Here is a 22,239-nt window from a genome sequence, read left to right on the forward strand (position 1 = left end):
CTTGTTCGGGATGCGGCCGGCTCCCTCTCGGTGATTGGACAATCGCTGCAAGGCGCGGCGTTCGATTGGCTTCCCCCGCGGGCTGCTAGGATTGGCTCACGCTGTCTTCCCCGCTCCGCCTACTCCTCCCGCCTCGGGGCACAACACGCCAGCGCGAGGACTTGTGCGTCAATCCAGATGCCTGTGTCGCCCTGATTGGGTACGCCCGCCCCCCTCTCGTAACCCAATTGGTCGGAGGGAGGAGCTAGGCTGATCAGGGGCGGGAAGTCGTCCGTCAAGTTTGGAGCCGTCTTCCATTGGTCGTGGGGGGACATTCTGCCCTGCAGTCATTGGCTGGTCCAGGAGTGGGTGGGGAAAGCGGAGAAAGGCATGGAGAGTGGGCGTTAAAGGCCGCGTACCTAATCGGAAACAGACAGGTGCCTTCAAAGCGGGGGCCAGGTTGAAGGCACCTGCCAATCAAGGCAGCCCCAGGGCGGAGCCAGGCAAGAGCGTCCACCCCTTCCCCTTCGTGGGCCCGGCTGTCGTTCATTTCTGTCCGTCCAACGATGTGACGAGTGGGCGGTACCCGCTCCTGTAAGCGTGTGAAACCGGGCATCGCAGGCAAGCTTGGGACCAGCGCGCATCCTTCCGCCTGCCTTGTGTCTTGGCCAGGCGGACCGGTCTCTCAGTTGCACGGCCCATCTTTGAAACTCAGAGGAAGGAAGAAAAGGAAGCAGAAGATAATGCCCCAAGTCACTGACATCACGCATAGCTGCACTGGTTGGAAAGTGGCATGGAGTTTTTGGCCTTCCTCTGAATGGTGACGTGATTGTGGGACAGTAAGTCTCCTCCGCACCTCCGTTCGCTTGTTGTCGTGAGGACGCCGCAGAAGGTACAGATGGGATTCCGTCCCCCGCCCCCGCCCCGCGCACCTCCCCCCCACCATGATTGTCGCCTACTGGTCCTTCACATCTCAGCTCGGTGGTCTTCTCTTGGAGGGAAAACTTCCCTAACCTCCCGTTCTGAGCGGTCCCATGAGCCCTGTTCATTAGAACCTACTTTTGCGAGTATGCCATCCTTTTCCTAATGATTTGAGTCTTCTCCTCTCGTTTGCTGAATGAATTCATTTGCTGAATGAATACATGGATGAATACGGGGAATGACTTGTGGTTAAGACTTGCTAGGTACCGGTGCTTCTGCAAACCAGGAGGCATTTGCCCTGGGCCACACAGTGGAGATGGGAAGTCAGGTCTGCCCAGCTCCTCTAAGAGGAGGAAACTAAGGAACTCCAGGGGAGATGCAGGTGAGAACACTGGAATCACCTGTGGCAAGGCAGGCACTGCTTTCAGGATCACCCAGGCCTGGGGAGTGAAGCCTAGGGATCTCTATTTCTACAAACTTCTTGGCTGATCACTAGAGTTGAAGAGTTATTGATCCATAACAGTCTTGTTATTCAACATGTGGTCCCTGGATAGAGTAATATCTTTAAGATGGCTTAAAAATCCCTTGGGGGTTTGTCAAATGCAAATTCTGATTCAGGAGGTCCCAGGCCCTGCTTTCTAAGATTCCCAGGTGATGGTGATGGCCCACCGTTCACACTTTGAGTAGCAAGGGTCTAGGGCAATGGTTCTCAAATTTGGCTGCACATTAGAAGCACCTGGGGGCTTAAAACAATTCAGATACTCAGGCCTTGCCCTAGACCGATTAAATCAAGAGTTTCTTGGGATGGGAACCAGACATGGTAATTGACTCTGAAGATGATTCGAACATGCTGCTAATCTGGTAGAGAACTTTCTAGAGTAGTAGTTTTCAAAATGTTAGTCCCTGCATTGGCAGCAATAAACACCACCTGGGAAGTTGTTAAAAAGGCATGTGTTTGAGCCCCACCATAGACTGTGTGCTTCCCTGGCGGCTCAGCAGGAAAGAATCATCTGTCAGTGCAGGAGACGCAGGTTCGATCCCTGAGGGGGGAAGATCCCCTGGTGAAGGGAATGGTCACCCACTCCAGTATTCTCTTCTGGGATATCCCACAGATAAAGGAGCCTAGCGGGCTACAGCCCATGGGGTCACAAAGAGTCGGACATGACTGAGAGACTAAAAACACACACAAACACATAGACCAGCTGAATCAAACTCCTTCCAGGTGATCCTGAAGCATACTAAACCTGGAGAAACTGTTCTAAGAGGATGCGGGACTGTCAGGCCAGGTGACTGGGATTCCTTGAGACTCCATCTCCGTGCCCCTGTCCACTGGTTCAACGGTTCAGTGTGGCCGGGGCGGGGACTCTGACAGGTGGCCCTTCCCTGGCAGACCCACAGGCAGAGGTCAGCAGAGGTCGTCACTTTCAAGCAAGGCTGATCTACACAGATCCAGGGTAAGTCTGGGAAGACAGTTCTGTGGCCTGGGGTTATCTGCCTTCAGAAAGAACCTCCCAGGTGTGCACACTCTTTCACGTGAGGGAGGGGAAGAGTACCCCTGGGATGAGGGGGAGACTGGGGTCCAGAGACACACAGAGCCCCGAGTGGTGACGGGGGAGCCCCGTGGAGAGAGATTTCAGCCAAGACCCAATGAGCTGGAGAGAGGCCCAAGGAGACACTGTGAGCTGGAGAGGCCTGGCTCCCCGTGGGGCTGCTCCTCCAGGGTGGCTGAGGATGGCTGACCTCACAGGTCAGCAAGTAGCTCTGAAGCTAGCTCCCAGCGCAGAGCAGGCGGCCCCTGGAGGCACAGCACTCTCCTTACCTGGCAGGTGCTTTCATAGTGCTGGGTGCCCCCCAGGGCAGGGCGCCTGTCTGCCCTGCACAAGCAGGGCTTGGCGCACCAGGGTGGGAGCGGGAAGTCCTCAGCCAACACTGGAGTAACAACAGTGCCCCCGTGACGGGGCCCTGAGGCTGAGCCCGGTGCTGAGTGCTTCCTGAGCATCTCTGTGTCCCCACGGGTGCGACTGGCGATGTGAGAGGGGAGGCCTGCAGGGTGGAGACCAACCGTCCAAATGCCGCAAGCACCCAGGTGGCCTGTGCTGGAAGCTGGGGCCTCAGAATGAGCGCGGTTCTCGAAGGGGCCTGGAGATGGACAGGGCGCCCCTCGCCCCGGAACCGCACGAGGACGAGGTGACAGGCCCAGGGTGGACCTGGGTTCTGCGGAGCCCAAGCTCTGCTCACCAGACCCCAGAGCGCTGACTCCTCAGCCACCCAGGTGGCTGACAAACGCTCACTCGCCAAGACTGGATCCTGATAACGTGCTTTTAATTACGTCCATTCCAAAGGTACCTCCTTTCCCAGTTAAAGACGACGCGTGGTGAGGCCTGGCTGTGTGTCTGCAGAGGGGGCGGCGAGCTCCACACGGGGGCCAGCTCCTCCCAGGCCTCACTGGCCGTCACGCCACAGCGGCTGGCCTGGGGTGCTGCTCCCTGCTGGCAGCCCCAGGCCCTCTGGGCCCCGACCCCCTTGGGGGGGGCCCCCGTGTCCCTCCGGCCAGTGATGGCCGGGCACCCCCCTCAGGTGGACGTGATGCCGCTCTTCTCGCCCTTGACCTTGAGGAACTCGGCCATGCTGGAGAAGTACTTCTGGTTGGCCTCCGCCACCTTCTTCTCTGCTGCTTGTGGGTTCACAATCTCCAGGCCCTGGGCAGGGGAGGGACATGGGGCGGGGTGGGGAGACGGCCTGGTCTCTAACAGCCTCCCAGTGAGGGAATTGTGGCGTGTCAGGGGCCCACAGCCCTTCCTGATGGGCCTGGGGTTCTGGGCAAGCATGCGGAGGGCATGCCAGCCCCCAGGTCTCCCCTACCCTGGGAGATCCTCTGTGGTTCTGGGGGTGAGGCGAGCCGGGAGGACCTAGATCCCTGAATTTGTAACAAGTTCCCCAGGCGATTTTAAATACACCACCGTGTGAGAAAGGCTGATCCCGTTCAGTTCCTGAATGAGGACACCGAGTCCAAGAAGTAAGAAGTTTGCCCGCAGCCCCAGCTAGGACTTAACGACCTGCTCTGGGGGTCTGATGCGTGGCCGGCGTTGATTCAAGTGTCTCACACCCGGGGATTCGCATCTCGCTGAGGCTGCCTCTGAAGGCTCCGTCTCCCTAGTCCTTTCATCCCCAGCACTCTCCACCTCCCGACACACTATGTATCTTACTTGTCTGACCCCTGAGATAAACTCCTAGAGGGCAGAACTCCCTGGTGTGTGTCTGTCCACCTCAGCGCCTGCGACAGTGCCCCCGGAATTCAGCAGGCATCCCTCGGGTGGGAGCGGCTGGGCCTGCTCGGGGCCACAGACACTCAGTGGTCCCTGCAAACCTCGCCGTGTGCTGGGAATCCCGATTCAACCTCAGGGGCTTCTTGGAGCCCCCCGCCCAAACCAATGGCAGCCCCAAAGTGGGGCACGTAAGGAAGCAGCAGCCCAGGATGGGGGAACATGGCCTTCCCTGGGCCTGCTGCCCCCAGAGAGCCAGTACCTGGAGTGGGGTGAAGGCCACGCTGGAGGCGGTTCCCGACGAGCGGTCGCGGATGGTGGACTTCCCACCGTACACCACGCTCTGCTTCTGCAGGGTCCGCTGCGGGGAGGGCAGGGCGCTCAGGGCTGTGGCCTGGGTCTGCACACCCGTGCCTGACCCCGTACCCCAGGCCCCGCCCCCATCCCCGGGACCCAGCCCGCACCTGCAACGTCTTGGAAATCCTGGCTTTGGTGGCCTCGTTCACCTGTGTCTGCCGCACCCGCCCGCTGCCCGACTTGCCCAGGTGGCCCAGGCTGAAACCCAGGTCCTCCTGGTAGGCGTCCTCCTCGATCTGGTGGAGGGGAGACGTCCAGGTGTCAGCCGCCCCTCAGTCAGCCCAGGGCTCCAACCCACCCGGGACTGCCTGGGCCCCGAGCGCAAGGAGCCTTGCTGGGGCCCCGGTGAGGAGCACGGGTCCTGTTACTACTGCTTGAGCTGAGGGGGAATGTGTGTGTGTCTGTGCCGTGTGAAGAACCGAAACAGTTTTCACTGATGACACGCGAGCTAGTTCCGGCAGGACCAGCGGGGTGATGCTTACTTAGGTAGCAAAGGCCTGGCAGGGGTGGTGCCTGGGAAGCCCTGGACAGCAGGGTGGTGGGGTGGGGAAGGTGGGGGGTGAGCCTGGGGGCCTGTGCGGTCACGGAGATCCCTCTGGGGCTGGGAGAGAGTGGAGGCCAGGGGACCAGGGAAGAGGCTGAGGTGTTGCCATGGCCATAGGAGTGGAGGGGATGCAGGGGCGCGAGGTAGGGGGGTGTGACCTCTCCGAAGCTCATGCGGTTGGCCTGCTTCCGGATCTCTGTCAGCCCCAGCCGCTCCTTCATCTTGCGGTACCTGGGGCGGACCAGGGGGGTCAGCCGGGAAGGGGGGGCCTCAGCCCTTCCCGCCCCGCCTGGTCCCCGGGCCCCACCTGCGGCCGCCTCTCTTCTTGCGCTGCCCATCAAGGGGCGCAGGCAGTGGCTTCACCTGCTTCACGGGAGGTGGCTCCTGCCACTTGTCAAACTTGCGCTCAATCTCGTCCTTCAGCTCGTAGCCCACCTGCGGAATGTGGGCTGGGGTCCGGCAGCAGCTCCCATAGGCCTGGCCTGACCCCACCCCAGCTCCTCTCAGGTCAGTAAGGGGGATGCCCTGGAGACCGCCACACCTGAGAATCCCTCTGGGCTCTTCCTTCAGGAAGGACCTCAGTTGGCCCCCATCAGCTCCTCTGAGGAGCCAGGCTCTCCCCAGGGTGCACAGGCTCAACGTGACACACCCTGTCCCACCAGCTCCCCCTCCCCGGGGCTCGCTGGGCTCCAGCCTGGCGCTGACCATCCGACTGCTTCAGACCCCATCCCCCAGTGTCCATGGGACTCGCCTGCTCTCTGCTCGCAGGTCCACATTAAACCCTCACCTCCTCAGAGCAGCCCTCCCGCCTTCCAGGTTCATCAATCTAAGCTCCCTCGGCACCTCCATGACCTCCTCTCCCCACCGTCTCTACTCAGCACCCTGGATGCCCTGCATATTGACCAGCGTGTGTCTCCCCATCACCGCCCGCCCACAGCCAGAGTGGAGAAGCCACAGGGTAGGACTTTCGTCTGGCTGGGTCACTGCTGTATCCCGTGGTCAGAGAGGCCCAAACACTGTGCCAGGCTGGGTGCCTGGAAAACCATACTGCACGGGATGGACACGTCTCCTGTCACAGAACAGGCCTACCCAAGAAGATAGGCTGACGGGATAAATACCAGCTTAGGGGCAGAGCTGGCACAGGAGACAGACCTGGTGCGGCAAAGAAGTTCCTCCCCCACCCCAGGGTGTCCAGAGACCCCGATGCAGCTAAGACGTTCCTCCCCCACCCCAGGGTGTCCAGAGAGACACTCCGCTGCGGCAAAGAAGTTCCTCCCCTGCCCCAGGGTGTCCAGACAGACCCCGGTGCAGCAGAGAAGTTCCTCCCCCACCCCAAGGTGTCCAGTTACCCCGATGCAGCAGAGACGTTCCTCCCCGGCCCTAGGGTGTCTACTACCAACTGGTTCCTGTGAGCTCATCACTACCTGACAAGCGGAGCTCTGCAGGTGTGACTGGGTTGGGGATCTCGAAACGGGGAATGAGAGCTTAGTGGTGTGTGTGGGATCCCAGTGGGATCACCGGGGCCTTAAAGGGTCAGAGAAGAAGTGCAGGCAGGGGCAGAGCAGGGAGAGCATGCAGATGCTGTGCTGGCTCTGAAGATGGACGCAGGGGCCCCGAGCAGGGGGCGCGGTGGCCCTAGGAAGCTGGAAACGGCCGGGAGCGGCCCTCCCGAGCTCAAGCCTCCGGAGGAGCAAACTCGGCCAGCACCGCAGCTTCAGCTCGGGGAACCCCCGTGGGCTTCTGACCTACAGGACTCTAAGACCACAAACCCGTGTCCCTTTGGGCCACTGCACTTGAGGCCATCATCATGGCAGTGTGGGGGAGGGGACGCCGCTCTGGGTGGGGCCTGACAACACCCCCGCCCCCCAACCCCGTGAGTCCCCGTGCAGGGGCGTCTTCTGATGACTGCGCTCCTCGATGGACGACAGACAGGCCACAGATAGACCACAGACAAGCCACTCGGACGCCGATGCCGCCCTCACCTTCCCCTCCGTGCTCTCGTGGAAGCTGTCCACGCGAGCTGCCAGAGTACACTTGGCGGCCACCAGCCGGGCGGCTTTCCGCCGCAGATCCTGGGGCAACAGACAAGGAAGCAGGTCAGAGCGAGGCAGGAGCCTCAGAGCCCACGCTTCCCAGAACTGCCACCTTGCCGCCCTCTCTGCACGGCAGCCTCCACCTCCACTGCGGCTGTGGGCCTGCACTGATGCGTCACAGTAACCAGTGATCATCACTGGGGTCTTTTTCCACCTCCTCTCCCGTCTGCAGACGAACCAGGTCCAGTTCGCGCACGTACAGACGGAGAGACTGAGGCTTGGAGCTCAGGCTCCGTTCCCGGCAGGTGGGTGGCACTGGCGGAACCCCAGGCCAGCCCATCGCTCCGGCCTCCTTGCACCCGCCTGTGCGGCCCGCCCTCTGGCTCCCGACGCCTGCCGCCAGCAGTGACCCGGGGACCTAGGGGGCGCTCACCGGGGGCAGGGACTGCACGATGTCACTGTGGTAGATGTAGCCGGTGTGGGGCAGCACCGAGGTGGACGAGAAGCCCGACAGTGTCTTGCGCTGTGCCCCAAGCAGCATGATGTTGCAGGCGGGCATCTTGGAGAGGTTGGTCAGGCCGCCGGCCACCCCTGAGGCAGGAGGGGGGCAGGCATCAGTGGGATGGCAGGGGGGTCCGCCGAGCACTGCACCTTCACAAGAGTTTCCGGCCGCAGCTCTGAGGGGGCCCCGCCAGGGAGCGTCAACGTGTCCCATCTTGGGGGGATTCAGAGGGGCTCCGAGAGGCGAAGCAACGTGCCGGAGGCTGCACAGTGAGCCCCTGGCGCACAAGGAACCTGACCCGTGTCTGGGAAGCCACGTGGCCTGCAGATGCGGGCAACACCCCCGCTGGTCTCCAGGGTGGAAACCAAGGTGCGTGACATGGTTTGCCCAAAGATGGGAGGTCAGAGGTGGTGGGCAGTGGGGGAAGCAGGAGTTCATCCTTTCCGCAATCCTGCACACGCCTGCCTCACGGACAGAACTGTGTCCCCCACAAATTCACTCGCTGAAGTCCTAAGCCCCCAACATTTTAGAATCTGGAGACAGGGCCTTTACAGGGGTGAGCCAGGTGAGACGATGTCCCAGGCTGGACCCCCAACCACGAGGACAGGTGCCCTGATGGGAGGAGGAGACCGGGACACGGGGTGACCAGGAGAGGACACGCGAGCAGGGGCCGTCCACCCCCGAGGTGAGGCCGCGGAAGCACCCCACCCCCCGACACCCAGTGCCAGTCTATCCCGAGGACAGATCTCGCCGTCGAAGCCCCGCCTGCGGTGACTGACACGCTGCTTTATCACACATGTGCCCTGAAGTGTTCCTTGGCTGAAAGGACCAGGTGCCTGGGGGAGGCGGTGGGGGGCGCTCTGCAGCCGCAGAGAGCCCCGAGGAGGAACGGACGCACTCTATTCCTATCACGCTGCCAGGACCAGCACCCACATCTTGCGGGGAACCCTGGGGCGCAGAGAGCTGACCCATCACCAGGCAGCCCCGGGCCCCCGGCCCCCCCACTGGCCGTGCCCCACCGCCCCTGCAGCTGCCGGGCCCCAGCTCTGCCGGCCGCCACGCTGGTCTGCGATCTCCGGACAGACGAGCGGGTGGGGGTGGTGGCCGCGTGCTGGGCCCCAGGACGTGTAGAACACCCCCCGATTCCCAAGAAAGGGACAGGCCTCCCCGAAGTCACGGGTGCAGGGCCCGGCCTCACCCATGATCTTGGCGGCGGTGGAGGCCCCGATGATGATGGAGAGGTTGGGGGCGATGAAGGACATCCGCGACTCCACGTACTCGTAGATGCGGTGCTTGGAGGCGTTGAGTTCCAGCGCCATGTCGCAGGCCTCCTCCAGCCGCTCCAGCTCCTCCTCCGACAGCTGCTGCCTGCAGGGTGGGGGTGCAGCTGGGGCAGACCGAGTGACCCTGACCTCCGGGGGTCCTGTCCTGAGTGCTGAGGGGCCCCACCCTCCCCGCCAGCCCCGAGGCCTGGAAGCGAAGCAGCCCGTGGTGGCACATCCCTGCCGCTTTCCCTTCTCTGCCCGGGGGAGGCAAGCTGGCCCAGGCCAGGCTGCAGCCGGGCTCTTTGCAGGTGTTCCCTCTTTCTGAAACGCTCCCTTCAACTCCCTGGACCCTGCAGGCCTGGCCTTGCCGACCAGCCAGGCCCCTGTCCAGCTGCTCCCCAGGAGCACCGTCACCAGCTGCCGTCGACCCTGCCCATTCACGGCTTGTCCGGTCAGAGCCCTGCTGTGGGGCGATACGCCTCTGCCCTTCTCTCAGGCCCGCCACAGACACTGAGGGGCAGGGGGAGACCCCGCGTGCCCCTCGTTAGGGGATGCCACTTCTAATTACAGGCCTGCCCTCCGCCGCACCCCTCAGGACCACAGGCTCTGGGGGGAGGCTGGCTTCCCACTGCCGGGGACCCCGGGCCCAGAGCCCGGCTTGCAGGAGGTGCTTGGCGAACACGTGGCAGTGCAGGGACCAGTCCTCCTGACCCCGATACCCGTGCCGCGGGGGCCCCACGACCAACAGCTGTCAGACGGGCCTGCTGGGTACGCACCCCTGGGTGGTGGAGGCAGTGACGCTGACGACCATGATGGTGGCGTTGGTCAGGATCTGCTGCAGGTTCTCATTGTTCTTGCATTTGTCCAGGCTGTTGCCCAGCTCCTGGGGGAGGAGGGGGTAAGGGGGGGAGGCCCGGGGATTTAGGAGGCTCTAGAACCTCTCCTGCAGGGACAGTGGCCGCCCCCGTCTACCCCTAGTTCCCACAACCCCGCGGCTCAAAGCATCTGCACTGTCTGCCCCGGATGGGCTCACCCGGAAGCAGACAGTCCACCTGCGGAGGACTGGCTGCCGCCACAGGCCTGCTGCCCGTGTCCACTCCGAGTGCGGTCTGACCGCGTCTCCTCCCCACCCCCATCTGCTCGACTCTCGCGGGAGCCTGGGTGCTGGGTGGTGTCCCACCTTCACATGCCTGACCCTCCCGTAGGGACCTTCCCCTCAGACCCAGAGCCTCAGGGGCCAGATTGACTTGATGACGTCTTACACCTGCCTCCTCCCTCTCCCTGAACGCTCCAGGGCCTGTTGCCATCTTGGGGTCTTGGCTTCCCCCAATCTCTGCTCCCTGTTCCCATCCTGCCTCTGGCCTAGAGCTGAGTGACCCCCCAGCTCAGACCCAGAGGGTCCAAGAGCAGGGCGCTCTCAACAGGCGTGGTGGCTGGGGGCCCCTCCTCTGCACTCACCTTGACGGTGCGGATGTAATCCAGGGCATTGGGGACCAGGGACTCCAGCTCGGGGAATCGCTTTGAGTACTTATCCCGGATGAACTTGTGGATGATGTCTGGGGGCACAGGGCGGGCAGGAGCCTGATGAGGGGCAGGCAAATGCCGCGGGCTCCCCCAGCACCCATCTGCCCTTCGTCCTGCAGTGAGGGAGCCCCTCATGGCAGCTGGGTTCACAGACGCACAGCACAAAGGCTGCCCCTACTGCTGGCTGCGGCTGTGTAGATCAGTTCTGGTCCATAAGGCGTGAGAGCAAGTCACACGGGCAACTTCCAGGTCACTCTTTTAAAGGAAAAAATGTGCCCTCCTCCTCTTCTCTCCTGATTTTTTTTGCTGATGGGGATGTAGAGGTGATGGCTGGAGGTAGGTAGTCACTTTGTACCATGAAACAGGTGACAGATCAGTAAGACTCAGACAGCCTGGGCTCCTCATCCAGACTTTCCCATGAGAGGAAAATAAACTTCCTTCTCATGTCACCATTCTGTTCAGTAGCTGAACCTATGTTTGAGCTAATACAGGGGCTTAGGGGCAAGACCCTGGGCAAGGCCAGCAGGGACGGTGGCCTGGGATCCTGCCCGCCCCTCAAATGGGGACGGGAGAGGCTGTGGGGGACACCAGGCAGGGCTGTTTCTGCTTGCCCTCCCAGTGCTCACTCAGCTCGTTCTCGATCTTCACTGGTTGCCCTTCCCGGTACTCACTGAGCTCATTCTCGATCTCTACTGTTAGGTTGTTGGCATCTACGATGACCCGATACTCAGGGGCCGCCTCCACCGGTCCCATCACTGTGGGGACGAGAAATAGCTTGGTATGGGTGTGTGTCTAAGCACCCACCCCTTCCCAGGTCCCAGCTGGGTGAGGCCAGGGATGTGGCTGGAGCGGGGCACAGAGGGGCTGAAGAAGAAACTAGGGAACAGGTTTGCATGTCTGCAAACCTCCCGTCTTTCCATCCCGGCCAGTCTAGATTTGACCTTATCTCTCCCTGGAACTAAACCCTCTCGGGGCTCCCTGAGGACTAGAAGCCATACTCCCCAGAATAATGTCTGAGGGCTCCTGAAAGGCTGGAAGCTCGAGGGCGGGGAGAACCAGCACTGTGTCTGTTCCCTAAGCTGCACCCTGGGGTGCCTGGCCCACGGCTCCCTCTCCTGGTACAGCTCTTCCTCCAGTCTGTTACTGTCTCTTCACGCTCTGATCACGACAGTGGCGACAGTATTTTCACGAGTGGAAGGGGAGAAGGCACCTTCTGAAGCTTTGGCCTGCTTGCTGATGTACTCCTCAATCTTCATCATGATCTCGGCAAACTGTGCGGGGAGGAGAGCAGAGTCAGAGCCCAGGTCCCACCAGGAAAAGGGGGCTGCTGCCCGCATCGGCATGCCTGGGACCTCCGCTCACCATCTTGCTGTCCCACAGCTTGGCGATGCTCTTGACTGAGTCCCCAGAAAGATCCAGCTGGGTCTCCTCCTGCACATCCTCGATGGCTGGCTCCTCCTCCTCCTCCCCATAGCTTCCTCCCTCCTCCTCTTCTGCCGCCTCCTCGAGGTCGGCCAGGAGCTCATCAGCCAGAGACATCCTGAGGCCTGTAGGGAGGAAGAGCAGGGCTCCCCCTCACTATGGGGAGTGGGGCTCCCCCGGCCAGAAGGCCCTGGTCCTTCTTGATCAACCCCACTCGCACGCAGGCACCGCAGGGACAAGGTACGTTCATTTGCTTTGCTCTCCGGCTCCTAACGGTGCCTGGCACATCACAGATGCTCAACAAACACCTGCTGAGTGCGAAGCCACCTCCCAGAACCAGGTGGTCTCCAGTCACAGCTCACCTTTCCCAGCCTCACTTCACTGGACAAGACACCGCACAGCCTCACACCAATGTCTCTAAGACTTATTAGGAAAAAGCACACCCCCTCCTCTTAATGAGATACGACCTCTTCTTACATCCTCCTTTTCTTCCACCCATTGCAGAGGCCCCACCCCACCAATAGCTGGGCCCCAAATGGGTGATAGATATCCTGAAATAATGGTCTCCTCAGATGTCAGGACAGCCAGGCAGGGCCTAAAATGTCCAGAGCCTGAAGGCCAATCACCTCAGGCCCGGAGCAGCACCTCATCCAGCCCGGGGAGCTGTACAGACTGTTTTTGTAAAGCCCATGCAAAGCACCATTCTACAAGGTACAATCCCCTCACTCTGTCCTCCCCAGTGCTTTTTTTTTTTTTTTAAATAAGAAATTGCTCCTTCCTCCCGTTCTTTTTCAGTAAGACATATGTATCATATACATGCTACTATACAGAAAATAGGTAACCAACAAAGACATGCTGTATAGCACAGGGGACTCTACTGAGTATCTTCTAATAATCTATAAGGGAAAAGAGGGACTGACAGTGGTTGAGACTCCGAGCAGACACTGCAGGGGGAGTGGGTGTGATCCCTGGTCAGGGAACCAAAACCCCACATGCCCTGCAGCTTGGCCAATAAAACAGAAACACAACACTGTCAATCAACTATACTCCAAAAAAAAAAAAAAAAGATAAAGTTTCAAAAAAGCTTCAGGGAGTTCCCCAGCGGTCCAGTGGTGAGCACTTGGTGCTTACGCTGCCATTGGCCTGGATCTGTCTGTTTCCTGTATCTCCACCACCTAACAAAACATCTAGCATATGGTAGGTATTCAAGATATACTGGGCAAAGGAATGAATAAGTGACTTAAATCCTTATGCTAACCACGTCTGGTTTTCTTTCTCCAGTCTCTGAATATATTATTTTTTTCATTCCTAACGCAGGGACACAAACAATATTTCTTGCAGCGTGGATCTTCCCTGACTCCAAGACTGAAGCCTATTCTGTTGCTATACAACTTATGAACCAGTTTGTTTACTTCAACACTTGAAATTCTCTAAACTTCTAACATTTTGTTTGATGTCCACCTTCCCTATTAAGCTAAGAGTTCCATGAAAACAGAGACCGTGTCCATTTTCAGCGCCCAGCTTAGCACCTGGCACGGAGTAGGTGCCACGACCTCGCCTGACACCAGCCCACCTTCCTAGCCTCAGCCTCTGCCCCTATCCCCTATACCCCACGAGTCCTCACATTTCTTTCTCTTACCCACTTCTTCCCCTCGCTTTAGGTCTTCATACCCTCCCTTTTTTACCAGCTCAACACCTCCTTATCTTCAGTTCTCGTCTTCTATTCCAGCTCCAGAGTAGATAGCTTGCTTGGTATACACACAGCACACGCCCTGTGTGTACCCTAAGGCGCATCACACATTACTTACTCAAGTAATTATTTGATTAAACCTGTTTCTCCAGGCACCACCATGCAAAGCACTAAGACACCCAGGAACGGTTTTCCTGCTCCCGCTAAAACCCCAGAGATGTAACCCTGAAGGCGCTCTGAGACCCTTGGGTAGTCGGTCTACGAATGCCCGCCTTTCTCTTTGGATACTTCCTCCCCCCAGGCCCAGGGACTTCCCTGGTGGCTCAGATGGTAAAGCATCTGCCTACAATGCGGGAGACCTGGGTTCGATCCCTGGGTTGGGAAGATCCTCTGGAGAAGGAAATCGCAACCCACTCCAGTACCCCTGCCTGGAAAATCCCATGGACGGAGGAGTGTGGTAGACTACAGTCCATGGGGTCGCAAAGAGTCGGACACGAATGAGCGACTTTCACTTTCACTCCCTCCCCTCCCCCCGCGGCCCGGGAATCCGACCTCTAGCCCTTCCCCCGTCTCCATCACGCTCACCTCTTCCCTCCTCACACCACGGTCTCTAGGAAAATAGCTTCCAAACAGTGCTCGACGCTCACTGATGACGTCTCACCCTCGCGCCCTCGTCGAGGCAAAGCTGCGCTTTGATTGGCCACCGCCCCGCGTCTTTCCTGAAGCGTTTGGAACAACAACTTTATTAGCACCTGAAGCTAGGCGGAGAAGGGGTGAGCAGGTCGAAAGGAGAGGCGCCTTATCCAGCTCGCGGCCCGCTGTGAACTGAGCCCGATAAACAGACTCGCCGCAGCCTCGCGACAGGGTGTCAGGATAAGAATAAAGGGCAACTGAGACGAACGGTGGAGGCGTTCAATGAGAAAGCAAGGCTTAATTTAAGCCGGGAGTCGGGGTGGAGGTGGAAGGGTTACGGAGCGGAACCGGAAATAGGAAACTACCGCTCCCAGAAGGCGTGGCGGCAGAGTCCCGGATGTTGGAGCCGCGTAGCCTGACGGGACGGGTAGTTTTGCGAACCACTTAACCTACGGAGATTGCCGAGGTTGGAAGTTCTGGGGCCTGGGGCTCCCCGAGCAGGAGAGATGGAACTGGAGCAGAGAGAGGGGTGAGTGATTTTGAGGAAAACTTCGAATCTCAAAAGACACTGTAGCTGCCTGATAGCAGTCTGCGCTGAGGACTGACGCGGGGGTGCAGTTCCTTAGCTTAGGGTCAGGGGTCCGTACTCGAGCAGGATGCATCCTGAGGCAGAAGGCTGCGGGTCTGGCGGAGGCCGGGACCCCTGGGTCTGGGTGAAGGGTTGGGGCTTGAGCTGTCCAGTGAAGAGATCTGGATTCTGGGAAGGGGTGGGCTGGGAGCCTGGACTTCTGAATCCTGGGAAGGGGTGGGCTAGGGGCCTGGACTCCTTCCAAGGCCTCAACGAGGAGGGATTAGGAGACGGGGCGTCGGGGTCCCTGAGCCCCCCCGACCTTACAGGACCATGGCCGCCGTGGGCTTCGAGGAGTTCTCGGCGCCGCCAGGCTCGGAGTTGGCGCTGCCTCCGCTCTTCGGTGGTCACATCCTGGAGAGCGAGCTTGAGACCGAAGTGGAGTTTGTGTCCGGGGGTCTGGGCGGCTCCGGGCTCCGGGAGCGAGATGAAGAGGAAGAGGCAGCCCGGGGCCGTCGGCGGCGCCAGCGGGAACTAAATCGCAGGAAGTACCAGGCGCTGGGTCGGCGCTGCCGGGAGATCGAGCAGGTAGGTGAGTGTGGATCCCCCTCTTTGGGGCTCCTCTGGCCTGAGTTAGTAATCCTTCCCAGTGTCTGCCTGTCTAGGTACCCAGCTTTCCTTGCCCAGGTGAATGAACCTTCCGTCTACTCATTCATTCATTATTTAGCACCTAGAGTGTGTCCGGCACCCTGCAAGGCACCTTGGAGGGCTGTCTCCTCTAGGAGCTTCATTTGACAGCACAAAGCAGCTCACTGCTAACCCACTGATCTGACTTTTCAGATCTCACACCCCTGACATCATTTACTCAGGTCCTGTCCGTTCTGCCTCTCCGATCTCTCTCAGCTCCTCCTCCATCCCCACAGCCTTTGCCAAGACTCAGGTTCTTTCCGCTGAATCACTGCGTTAGCCTCCTTGGTGAGAATGAGTATGGAAGTATGAGGAAGCCGGGCCCAGATCTTGAAAGGCCACGAACATGATAGCAAGAAGTTTGGATTTTTTCTTTTTTGAGAGTAAAGGGAGCGATCAAAAGGTTTCAGATAGGAAGGAACAGGATCAGGTCCGGGTGTTTGAAAGACTGTCTGTCTTTGGTTGGACTCATTTGCTAGGGCTGCTGTATCAAGAACCACAGACGGGTGGCTCAGTAACAGAAATGTACTGTCACAGGGTCTGGAGACTAGAAGTCCGGGATTGAGGTGTCAGGAGTGTTGGTTCACCCTGAGAGCTGTGAGCGAGAATCTGCTATCTGTTCTGGGCACCCTCCCTGGCTTCCAGTGGCTTGCTGGGGATCTTTCACGTTCCTTGGCTTGTCGATCTCGGCTTTCAGAATCACATGGCATTCTTCCTGTGCTCTGTGTGTGTGTGACTGTCCCGCCATACTGGATTAGGACCCACTCTATAATAGCCTCATTTAGCCTGATTACCTTTGTGAAGAGCTTGTGTCCAAATAAGGCCACATTCTGAGGTCCTGGGAATTAGGACTCCAACACACCACTTTTTGGGGACAAAGAGTCGGACACGACTTAGCAATTAAACAAAAAAAATCCAGCCTATGACAGTGGTGTTGGGTGAGTCTGGAAGAGGGGGGCAGCTAGTGTAGTGGCCCAGGCAGGAGAGGAGGAGGCCTGCACTCGGGTAGGAGCAGAGGAGAAGAGGAGGCAGGGATGACAGAGAACTAACAGGGGAGTGAGGTTTGAGCCGAGGCTTAGGGTAAGCAGGAGCACGGCAAGCTGGAGAAGTACGTTAGGAACTTCACATAGCACAGGGTTTGCTCAGGACTGGAGAGGCACTTGGTTTGATGGGGATGTTGGGGGAGGGGATTTGAAGGCCAGGCTGAAGGCAGCAGGACCAGTGGAAGTGCTTGGAGCAGGGTCAGCTCTGGATATTAAATTACATACATTCCTCTGAAGTGCATGAAGGTTGAACCTATGCATACCCTGTGGCCAGCAGTCCCAGTCCTTCATAAATACGCAGAAGACACACAAGACAAATGCGCCCCACCAGCAGTTACCAGACATTCCTAGAAGTACTCTTTGTAACATGGTTTTATGTATGTGTATAGATAGGAAGTTGGTAATGTAAGTATGAGTGAGTGAGTGAAAGTCGCTCAGTCATGTCCTACTCTTTGCGACCCCATGGACTATACAGTCCATGGAATTCTCCAGGCCAGAATACTGGAGTGGGTTGCCTTTCCCTTCTTCAGGGGATCTTCCCAACCCAGGGATCCAACCCAGGTCTCCCACATTGCAGGCGGATTCTTTACCAGCTGAGCCACCAGGGAAGCCCTAATACAAGTATTCAGTTCAGTTCAGTCCCTCAGTCGTGTCCGCCTCTTTGCGACCCCACGAACTGCCGCATGCCAGGCCTCCCTGTCCATCACCAACTCTTGGAGTTTATTCAAACTCATGTCCATTGAGTCGGTGATGCCATCTAGCCATCTCATCCTCTGTCGTCCCCTTCTCCTCCTGCCCCCAATCCCTCCCAGCATCAGAATCTTTTGCAATGAGTCAACTCTTCGCATGAGGTGGCCAAAGTACTGGAGTTTCAGCTTTAGCATCAGTCCTTCCAAAGAACACCCAGGACTGATCTCCTTTAGAATGGACTGGTTGGCTCTCCTTGCAGTCCAAGGGACTCTCAGAAGTCTTCTCCAACACCACAGTTCAAAAGCATCAATTCTGCAGCACTCAGCTTTCTTCACAGTCCAACTCTCACATCCATACATGACCACTGGAAAAACCATAGCCTTGACTAGACAGACCTTTGTTGGCAAAGTAATGCCTCTGCGTTTTAATATGCTATCTAGGTTGGTTATAATGTTCCTTCCAAGGAGTAAGCATCTTTTAATTTCATGGCTGCAGTCACCATCTGCAGTGATTCTGGGGCCCCAAAAAATAAAGTCTGACACTGTTTCCCCATCTATTCCCCATGAAGTGATGGGACCAGATGCCATGATCTTAGTTTTCTGAATGTTGACCTTTAAGCCAACTTTTTCACTCTCCTCTTTCACTTTCATCAAGAGGCTTTTTAGTTCCTCTTCACTTTCTGCCATAAGGGTGGTGTCATCTGCATATCTGAGGTTATTGATATTCCTCCCGGCAATCTTGATTCCAGCTTGTGCTTCTTCCAGCCCAGCGTTTCTCATGATGTACTCTGTATATAAGTTAAATAAGCAGGGTGTCAATATACAGCCTTGACGTACTCCTTTTCCTATTTGGAACCAGTCTGTTGTTCCATGTCCAGTTCTAACTGTTGCTTCCTGACCTGCATATAGGTTTCTCAAGAGACAGGTCAGGTGGTCTGGGATTCCCATCTGTTTCAGAATTTTCCACAGTTTATTGTGATCCACACAGTCAAAGGCTTTGGCATAGTCAATAAAGCAGAAATAGATGTTTTTCTGGAACTCTCTTGCTTTTTTGATGATCCAGCGAATGTTGGCAATTTGATCTCTGGTTCCTCTGCCTTTTCTAAAGCCAGCCTTAACATCTGGAAGTTCACGGTTAATGTATTGCTGAAGCCTGGCTTGGAGAATTTTGAGCATTACTTTACTAGCGTGTGAGATGACTGCAATTATGCGGTAGTTTGAGCATTCTTTGGCATTGCCTTTCTTTGGGATTGGAATGAAAACTGACCTGTTCCAGTCCTGTGGCCACTGCTGAGCTTTCCAAATTTGCTGGCATGCACTGGAGAAGGAAATGGCAACCCACTCCAGTATTCTTGCCTAGAGAATCCCAGGGATGGGGGAGCCTGGTGGGCTGCTGTCTATGGGGTTGCACAGAGTCGGACACAACTGAAGCGACTTAGCAGCAGCAGCTGGCATATTGAGTGCAGCACTTTCACAGCATCATCTTCCAGGATTTGAAATAGCTCAACTGGAATTCCATCACCTCCACTAGCTTTGTTCGTAGTGATGCTAAGGCCCACTTGACTTCACATTCCAGGATGTCTGGCATGATACCTAATATAAGTACACATAATATATATAAACCAGATCCATTTATTTTTATTATTGTTGTTGTTTAGTTGCTCAGTCGTGTCCAAGTCTCTGTGACCTCATGGGCTGTAGCCCGCCAGGCTCTGTCCATGGGATTCTCTAGGCAGAATACTGGAGTGGGTTGCTGTGCCCTCCTCCAGGAGATCTTCCCAACCCAGGGATCGAACCCACGTCTCCTGCGTTGGCAGGCGGGTTCTTGACTGCTGGACCACCTGGGAATATTTCTGACCAGGAGGCTTTTGGCTCCGCTCCATCCTTCAGCTCCCCTCAACCTCTCTTCTCTCCACGACCACGCGACTCTTTTCTCTCCCAGTGATTTCAAGGCTCCTTGTGTCCTTCTGTTCAGAGTCTTTCAGTGCAAGGGTGGTGCTGGCAGAGTGAGCACTCTCCTGAGAACACCCACTCTGTGCCAGGCTGGGAACCTTCAGCCCATGGCCCCCTGCCCTCCCCCCAAGCAGCAGCAGGTATCCCGAGCCCTGTTTAACAGCTGGATGCTGGGTTCCAGAGAGACTCACCATTTGCTCAAACGGAGCTGCACTTGAGCCTCTGCTCTTAGCCCAACCCCAACCAGGAGTAAGTTACGTTATTACTCTTTGACCAGTGCAGAAACTTGAGACTCAGAGAGATTAAGAACTTACCCAAGGCCACACAGCTGAGAAGGGCAGCTTGGTATTCGAACCTAGGTCCTTCTGACCCAGGAGCAGTCCAGTCCACGCATCTCCCGTGACGGCCCTACCTAAAGCAGCCACCTCCTGCCCTAATCTCCAGCCTGTCTCCTGGTTTGGAGTCCTTGAAACACTATCACTCTGTGAACAAGTCCTCTGGTTGGCAGGGTTTAGGGAGCACCCCCCTGCCAGGCTCTGCTCCGGGCCCTGGAGACAGGGGCACAGACCTCAGCCCATTGGAGCTTCTGTGCTGGTGGCGGAGACACTGAGGACACTGAGTAGAGACAGAGGCTGGAAGGCGGCGGAAAAGCGGAGCTGAGTGGGGCGGACCTGGGGCTCTGGCGTGGGAAGTGGGGGAGGCCTGAGCAGGGGGCCTTTGATGCAGGTGTTTTTCTTTTTTTTTGGCCACATTGTGAGGCACGTGGGATCTTAGTTCCCTGAGCAGGGATCGAACCTGTGCCCCCTGCCATGGAAGTGCAGAGTCTAACCTCTGGACCTTCAGGGAGGTCCCTGAGCACAGTCTGAAGGAAGTGAGCCTCATAGACACCTGGGGAGGAATGCGCTGAGTGCCCCCAGGCCTGGCCCGTGCCAGGGGACTCGAGTGTGAGCGGAGTGGACCAGGCAGTGGAACAGGAGAGGCAGTGAGCAGGGAAGCGGCACACACACAGGCCCTGGAGGCCCTGGCCAGTCTCCCTGGTGCCCAGGGGCCCCACTCACCGTGCTGATCTCAGAGCCCGGCTGACGCGTGCTTTCTCCATCTCCCCGCAGGTGAACGAGCGGGTCCTGAACAGGCTCCACCAGGTGCAGAGAATAACTCGGAGACTCCAGCAGGAACGGAGGTAACACCCTTGGGGCCTGCGTCTCACGTCTCAGCCTCTGTCCCCACCATCTCCGGTGGGGCCTGGGCAGCAAGCTGAGTCCCAGGCCTGGGGCGGCGGGTGTGCCCCCAATGAATGGGGTGGGCGGAGTGCAGGAGACCAGCCCGAGGGTCACAGACCCAGCCTTGAGCCCTGGTCCGCTGGGTGCCTCCAGGCCAGCCACACCCTTGTCTGAGCACTAGGCCACCATCAAGGGAGGGTAATGCCCGGATCACAGGCTGCTGAGGAGACATTGAGGCAGGGCAATGCCAGGATCATAGGGCTGCTGAGAACTGAATGGGAGCCCTCGGGGCATGAACTCTTCGAATTAATTCACGTGAAGTGAAAAACGTAGCTCCTCGGTGGCCCTTGCCACTCTCATGGTTAGTGGTAACCGACCAAGTTCATTAAGAAGTGAAATTAAAAATTCACTCCCTCAGTCACACGAGCCTCATTTCACATGCCGGGTAACCATTTGGTTCTGATTTTCAGCGCAACTAAATAAAAATAAGCAGAATCGACCATTTCCGCACGTCAGTCACTCACTCTCAACGCATGCCAGGTGCCCGAGGAGAGGACAGGTGGCAGAGGCTTCTGTAGCCGACAGCCTCAAGAGCAGCTGGCATGTGCTGAGAGGAGAGGTGCATGGAAGAGGCTCCGCCCAGGCGCTGGCTTATGGGGACCATCTGGTCAGAGCTCAGAAGAGACAGAAAACCAAAAAGCTTGTGGGAGCAGAGAGCAGGAAGAGAAGGCAGGGTCATGAGTGAGGGCCCTGGGCCCGCCTCCCAGCTACCAATGAAAATGACAATGTATGTTTGACCAGTTACTGAGCCGACACCCCACCGGGCCTGTGGCACCATCGTGAGCTACTGTGCCACTGTCTGCAGGCCGCCCCGGTGCGGGGGTCACACCCAGGGGTTCCAGAGCAGGAGCTGAGGTGCAGAGGTCCCCCTGTCCTGCCCCGAGTCCACTGGGCACCCGGGTGTCTCAGATCTTCAGGGTCAGAGCTGCGCTGCATCCCCTTCCCGCCTGCCGGGCGGAAGGTAAAGCGGCTCCCCTGACGGCTTCTCTGCAGGTTCCTCATGAGAGTGCTGGACTCCTACGGCGATGACTACCGCTCCAGCCAGTTCACCATCGTGCTGGAGGTGAGCTGGGGTTGCGGGCAGGTAGGCGGGCCTGGAGCCCGGGACATGGCCTTCACCTGCCCCCTCTCCCGTCTGCCAGGATGAGGGCAGCCAGGGCACAGATGCCCCCACCCCCGGCAATGCAGAGAACGAGCCTCCAGAGAAAGAGGGGCTGTCCCCACCTCGGAGGACGCCTGCACCTCCGGAGCCAGGCAGCCCGGCCCCCGGTGAGGGGCCCAGCGGGAGGAAGAGGCGGCGAGCACCCCGCGACACCCGGCGAGTCGGAGCTGCGCTGACCCCGGAACTGGCCCCGGTGAGGGGGGCTGGGGGAAAGGGAGAGGGGTGCAGGGGGAGCGGGGGCCACAGGGGAAGCAGGGAAAGGCCAGGCTGGGACGGCTGGGGAGAGAGGGCCTTGCAAGGAGGAGGAAAGGGGTGAGGCTGGCCTGGGAAGGAGAAAGAGCTGGAAAATGCCAGGCGGGGGTGGAGAAGGAAGACGTGGAGGAGGTTCTGGGGAGAAGGACAGATACCCGGGCGGGCTGGCAGCAGAGCAGGGAGAGGGGGTGGGGGCAGCTCTGGGGAGCATGTACGGGGACACGTGTACGGGCCCACCTCCTGTGGGCCGTCGGGCCAGGGCCTCCTCACGCCCCACTCTCATCTCCCCCAGATCAAGGTTGAGGAAGACTTTGGCTTTGAAGCGGACGAGGCCCTCGACTCAAGCTGGGTTTCTCGGGGGCCAGACAAACTGCTGCCCTACCCCACCCTAGCCAGCCCCCCCTTTGACTAACTCACTCCCCCCCAATAAACTAGCCCCCACTCTCGCCTTGGCTGCTGCCCACACACACTC

At 58.3% G+C, this 22,239-nt stretch overlaps 2 protein-coding genes and 1 long non-coding RNA gene across 4 annotated transcripts; 2 read left to right on the plus strand and 1 right to left on the minus strand.

The window, feature by feature from the left end:
- The first annotated feature begins 26 nt into the window (after positions 1-26).
- Positions 27-4,143, plus strand: LOC133231156 (uncharacterized). 2 transcript variants are annotated; one of them, XR_009731061.1, is made up of 3 exons: positions 27-199; positions 652-1,282; positions 2,123-4,143. It is a non-coding gene; the product is annotated as an uncharacterized LOC133231156 (long non-coding RNA). The 2 variants fall into 2 exon arrangements; XR_009731060.1 differs by having other exon boundaries at positions 652-4,143.
- Positions 3,206-14,176, minus strand: PRPF31 (pre-mRNA processing factor 31). The gene is made up of 14 exons (XM_061389434.1): positions 14,086-14,176; positions 11,751-11,935; positions 11,599-11,659; positions 11,060-11,143; positions 10,323-10,420; positions 9,641-9,747; positions 8,798-8,967; positions 7,531-7,688; positions 7,047-7,136; positions 5,372-5,499; positions 5,223-5,295; positions 4,628-4,756; positions 4,426-4,524; positions 3,206-3,599 (listed from the first exon to the last, which is right to left on the minus strand). The coding sequence occupies exons 2-14, from the start codon at positions 11,925-11,927 to the stop codon at positions 3,474-3,476; spliced, it is 1,500 nt and encodes a 499-aa protein (XP_061245418.1). The 5' UTR covers positions 11,928-11,935; positions 14,086-14,176; the 3' UTR covers positions 3,206-3,473.
- A 402-nt stretch (positions 14,177-14,578) lies between these two features.
- TFPT (TCF3 fusion partner) lies at positions 14,579-22,213 on the plus strand. The gene is made up of 6 exons (XM_061389444.1): positions 14,579-14,662; positions 15,031-15,289; positions 20,183-20,253; positions 21,347-21,416; positions 21,496-21,708; positions 22,060-22,213. Exons 1-6 carry the CDS (start codon positions 14,640-14,642, stop codon positions 22,177-22,179), a joined length of 756 nt encoding a protein of 251 aa, XP_061245428.1. The 5' UTR covers positions 14,579-14,639; the 3' UTR covers positions 22,180-22,213.
- Positions 22,214-22,239: the final 26 nt, after the last annotated feature.

Source organism: Bos javanicus, chromosome 18 (genome assembly GCF_032452875.1).
Source record: "Bos javanicus breed banteng chromosome 18, ARS-OSU_banteng_1.0, whole genome shotgun sequence".
Lineage (NCBI taxonomy): Eukaryota > Metazoa > Chordata > Mammalia > Artiodactyla > Bovidae > Bos > Bos javanicus.

Excerpts from the sequence above, each read along its gene's own strand:
- PRPF31 (XM_061389434.1), bottom strand. The coding sequence starts at position 11,927 with ATGTCTCTGGCTGATGAGCTCCTGGCCGACCTCGAGGAGGCGGCAGAA. Across the intron at positions 11,660-11,750 it reads AGCTGTGGGACAGCAAGATG|TTTGCCGAGATCATGATGAA; the intron begins GTGAGCGGAGGT and ends CTCCCCGCACAG. Across the intron at positions 8,968-9,640 it reads ACTGCCTCCACCACCCAGGG|GCAGCAGCTGTCGGAGGAGG; the intron begins GTGCGTACCCAG and ends CCCACCCTGCAG.
- TFPT (XM_061389444.1), top strand. The coding sequence starts at position 14,640 with ATGGAACTGGAGCAGAGAGAGGG. Across the intron at positions 20,254-21,346 it reads AGACTCCAGCAGGAACGGAG|GTTCCTCATGAGAGTGCTGG; the intron begins GTAACACCCTTG and ends GCTTCTCTGCAG. Across the intron at positions 21,709-22,059 it reads TGACCCCGGAACTGGCCCCG|ATCAAGGTTGAGGAAGACTT; the intron begins GTGAGGGGGGCT and ends CATCTCCCCCAG.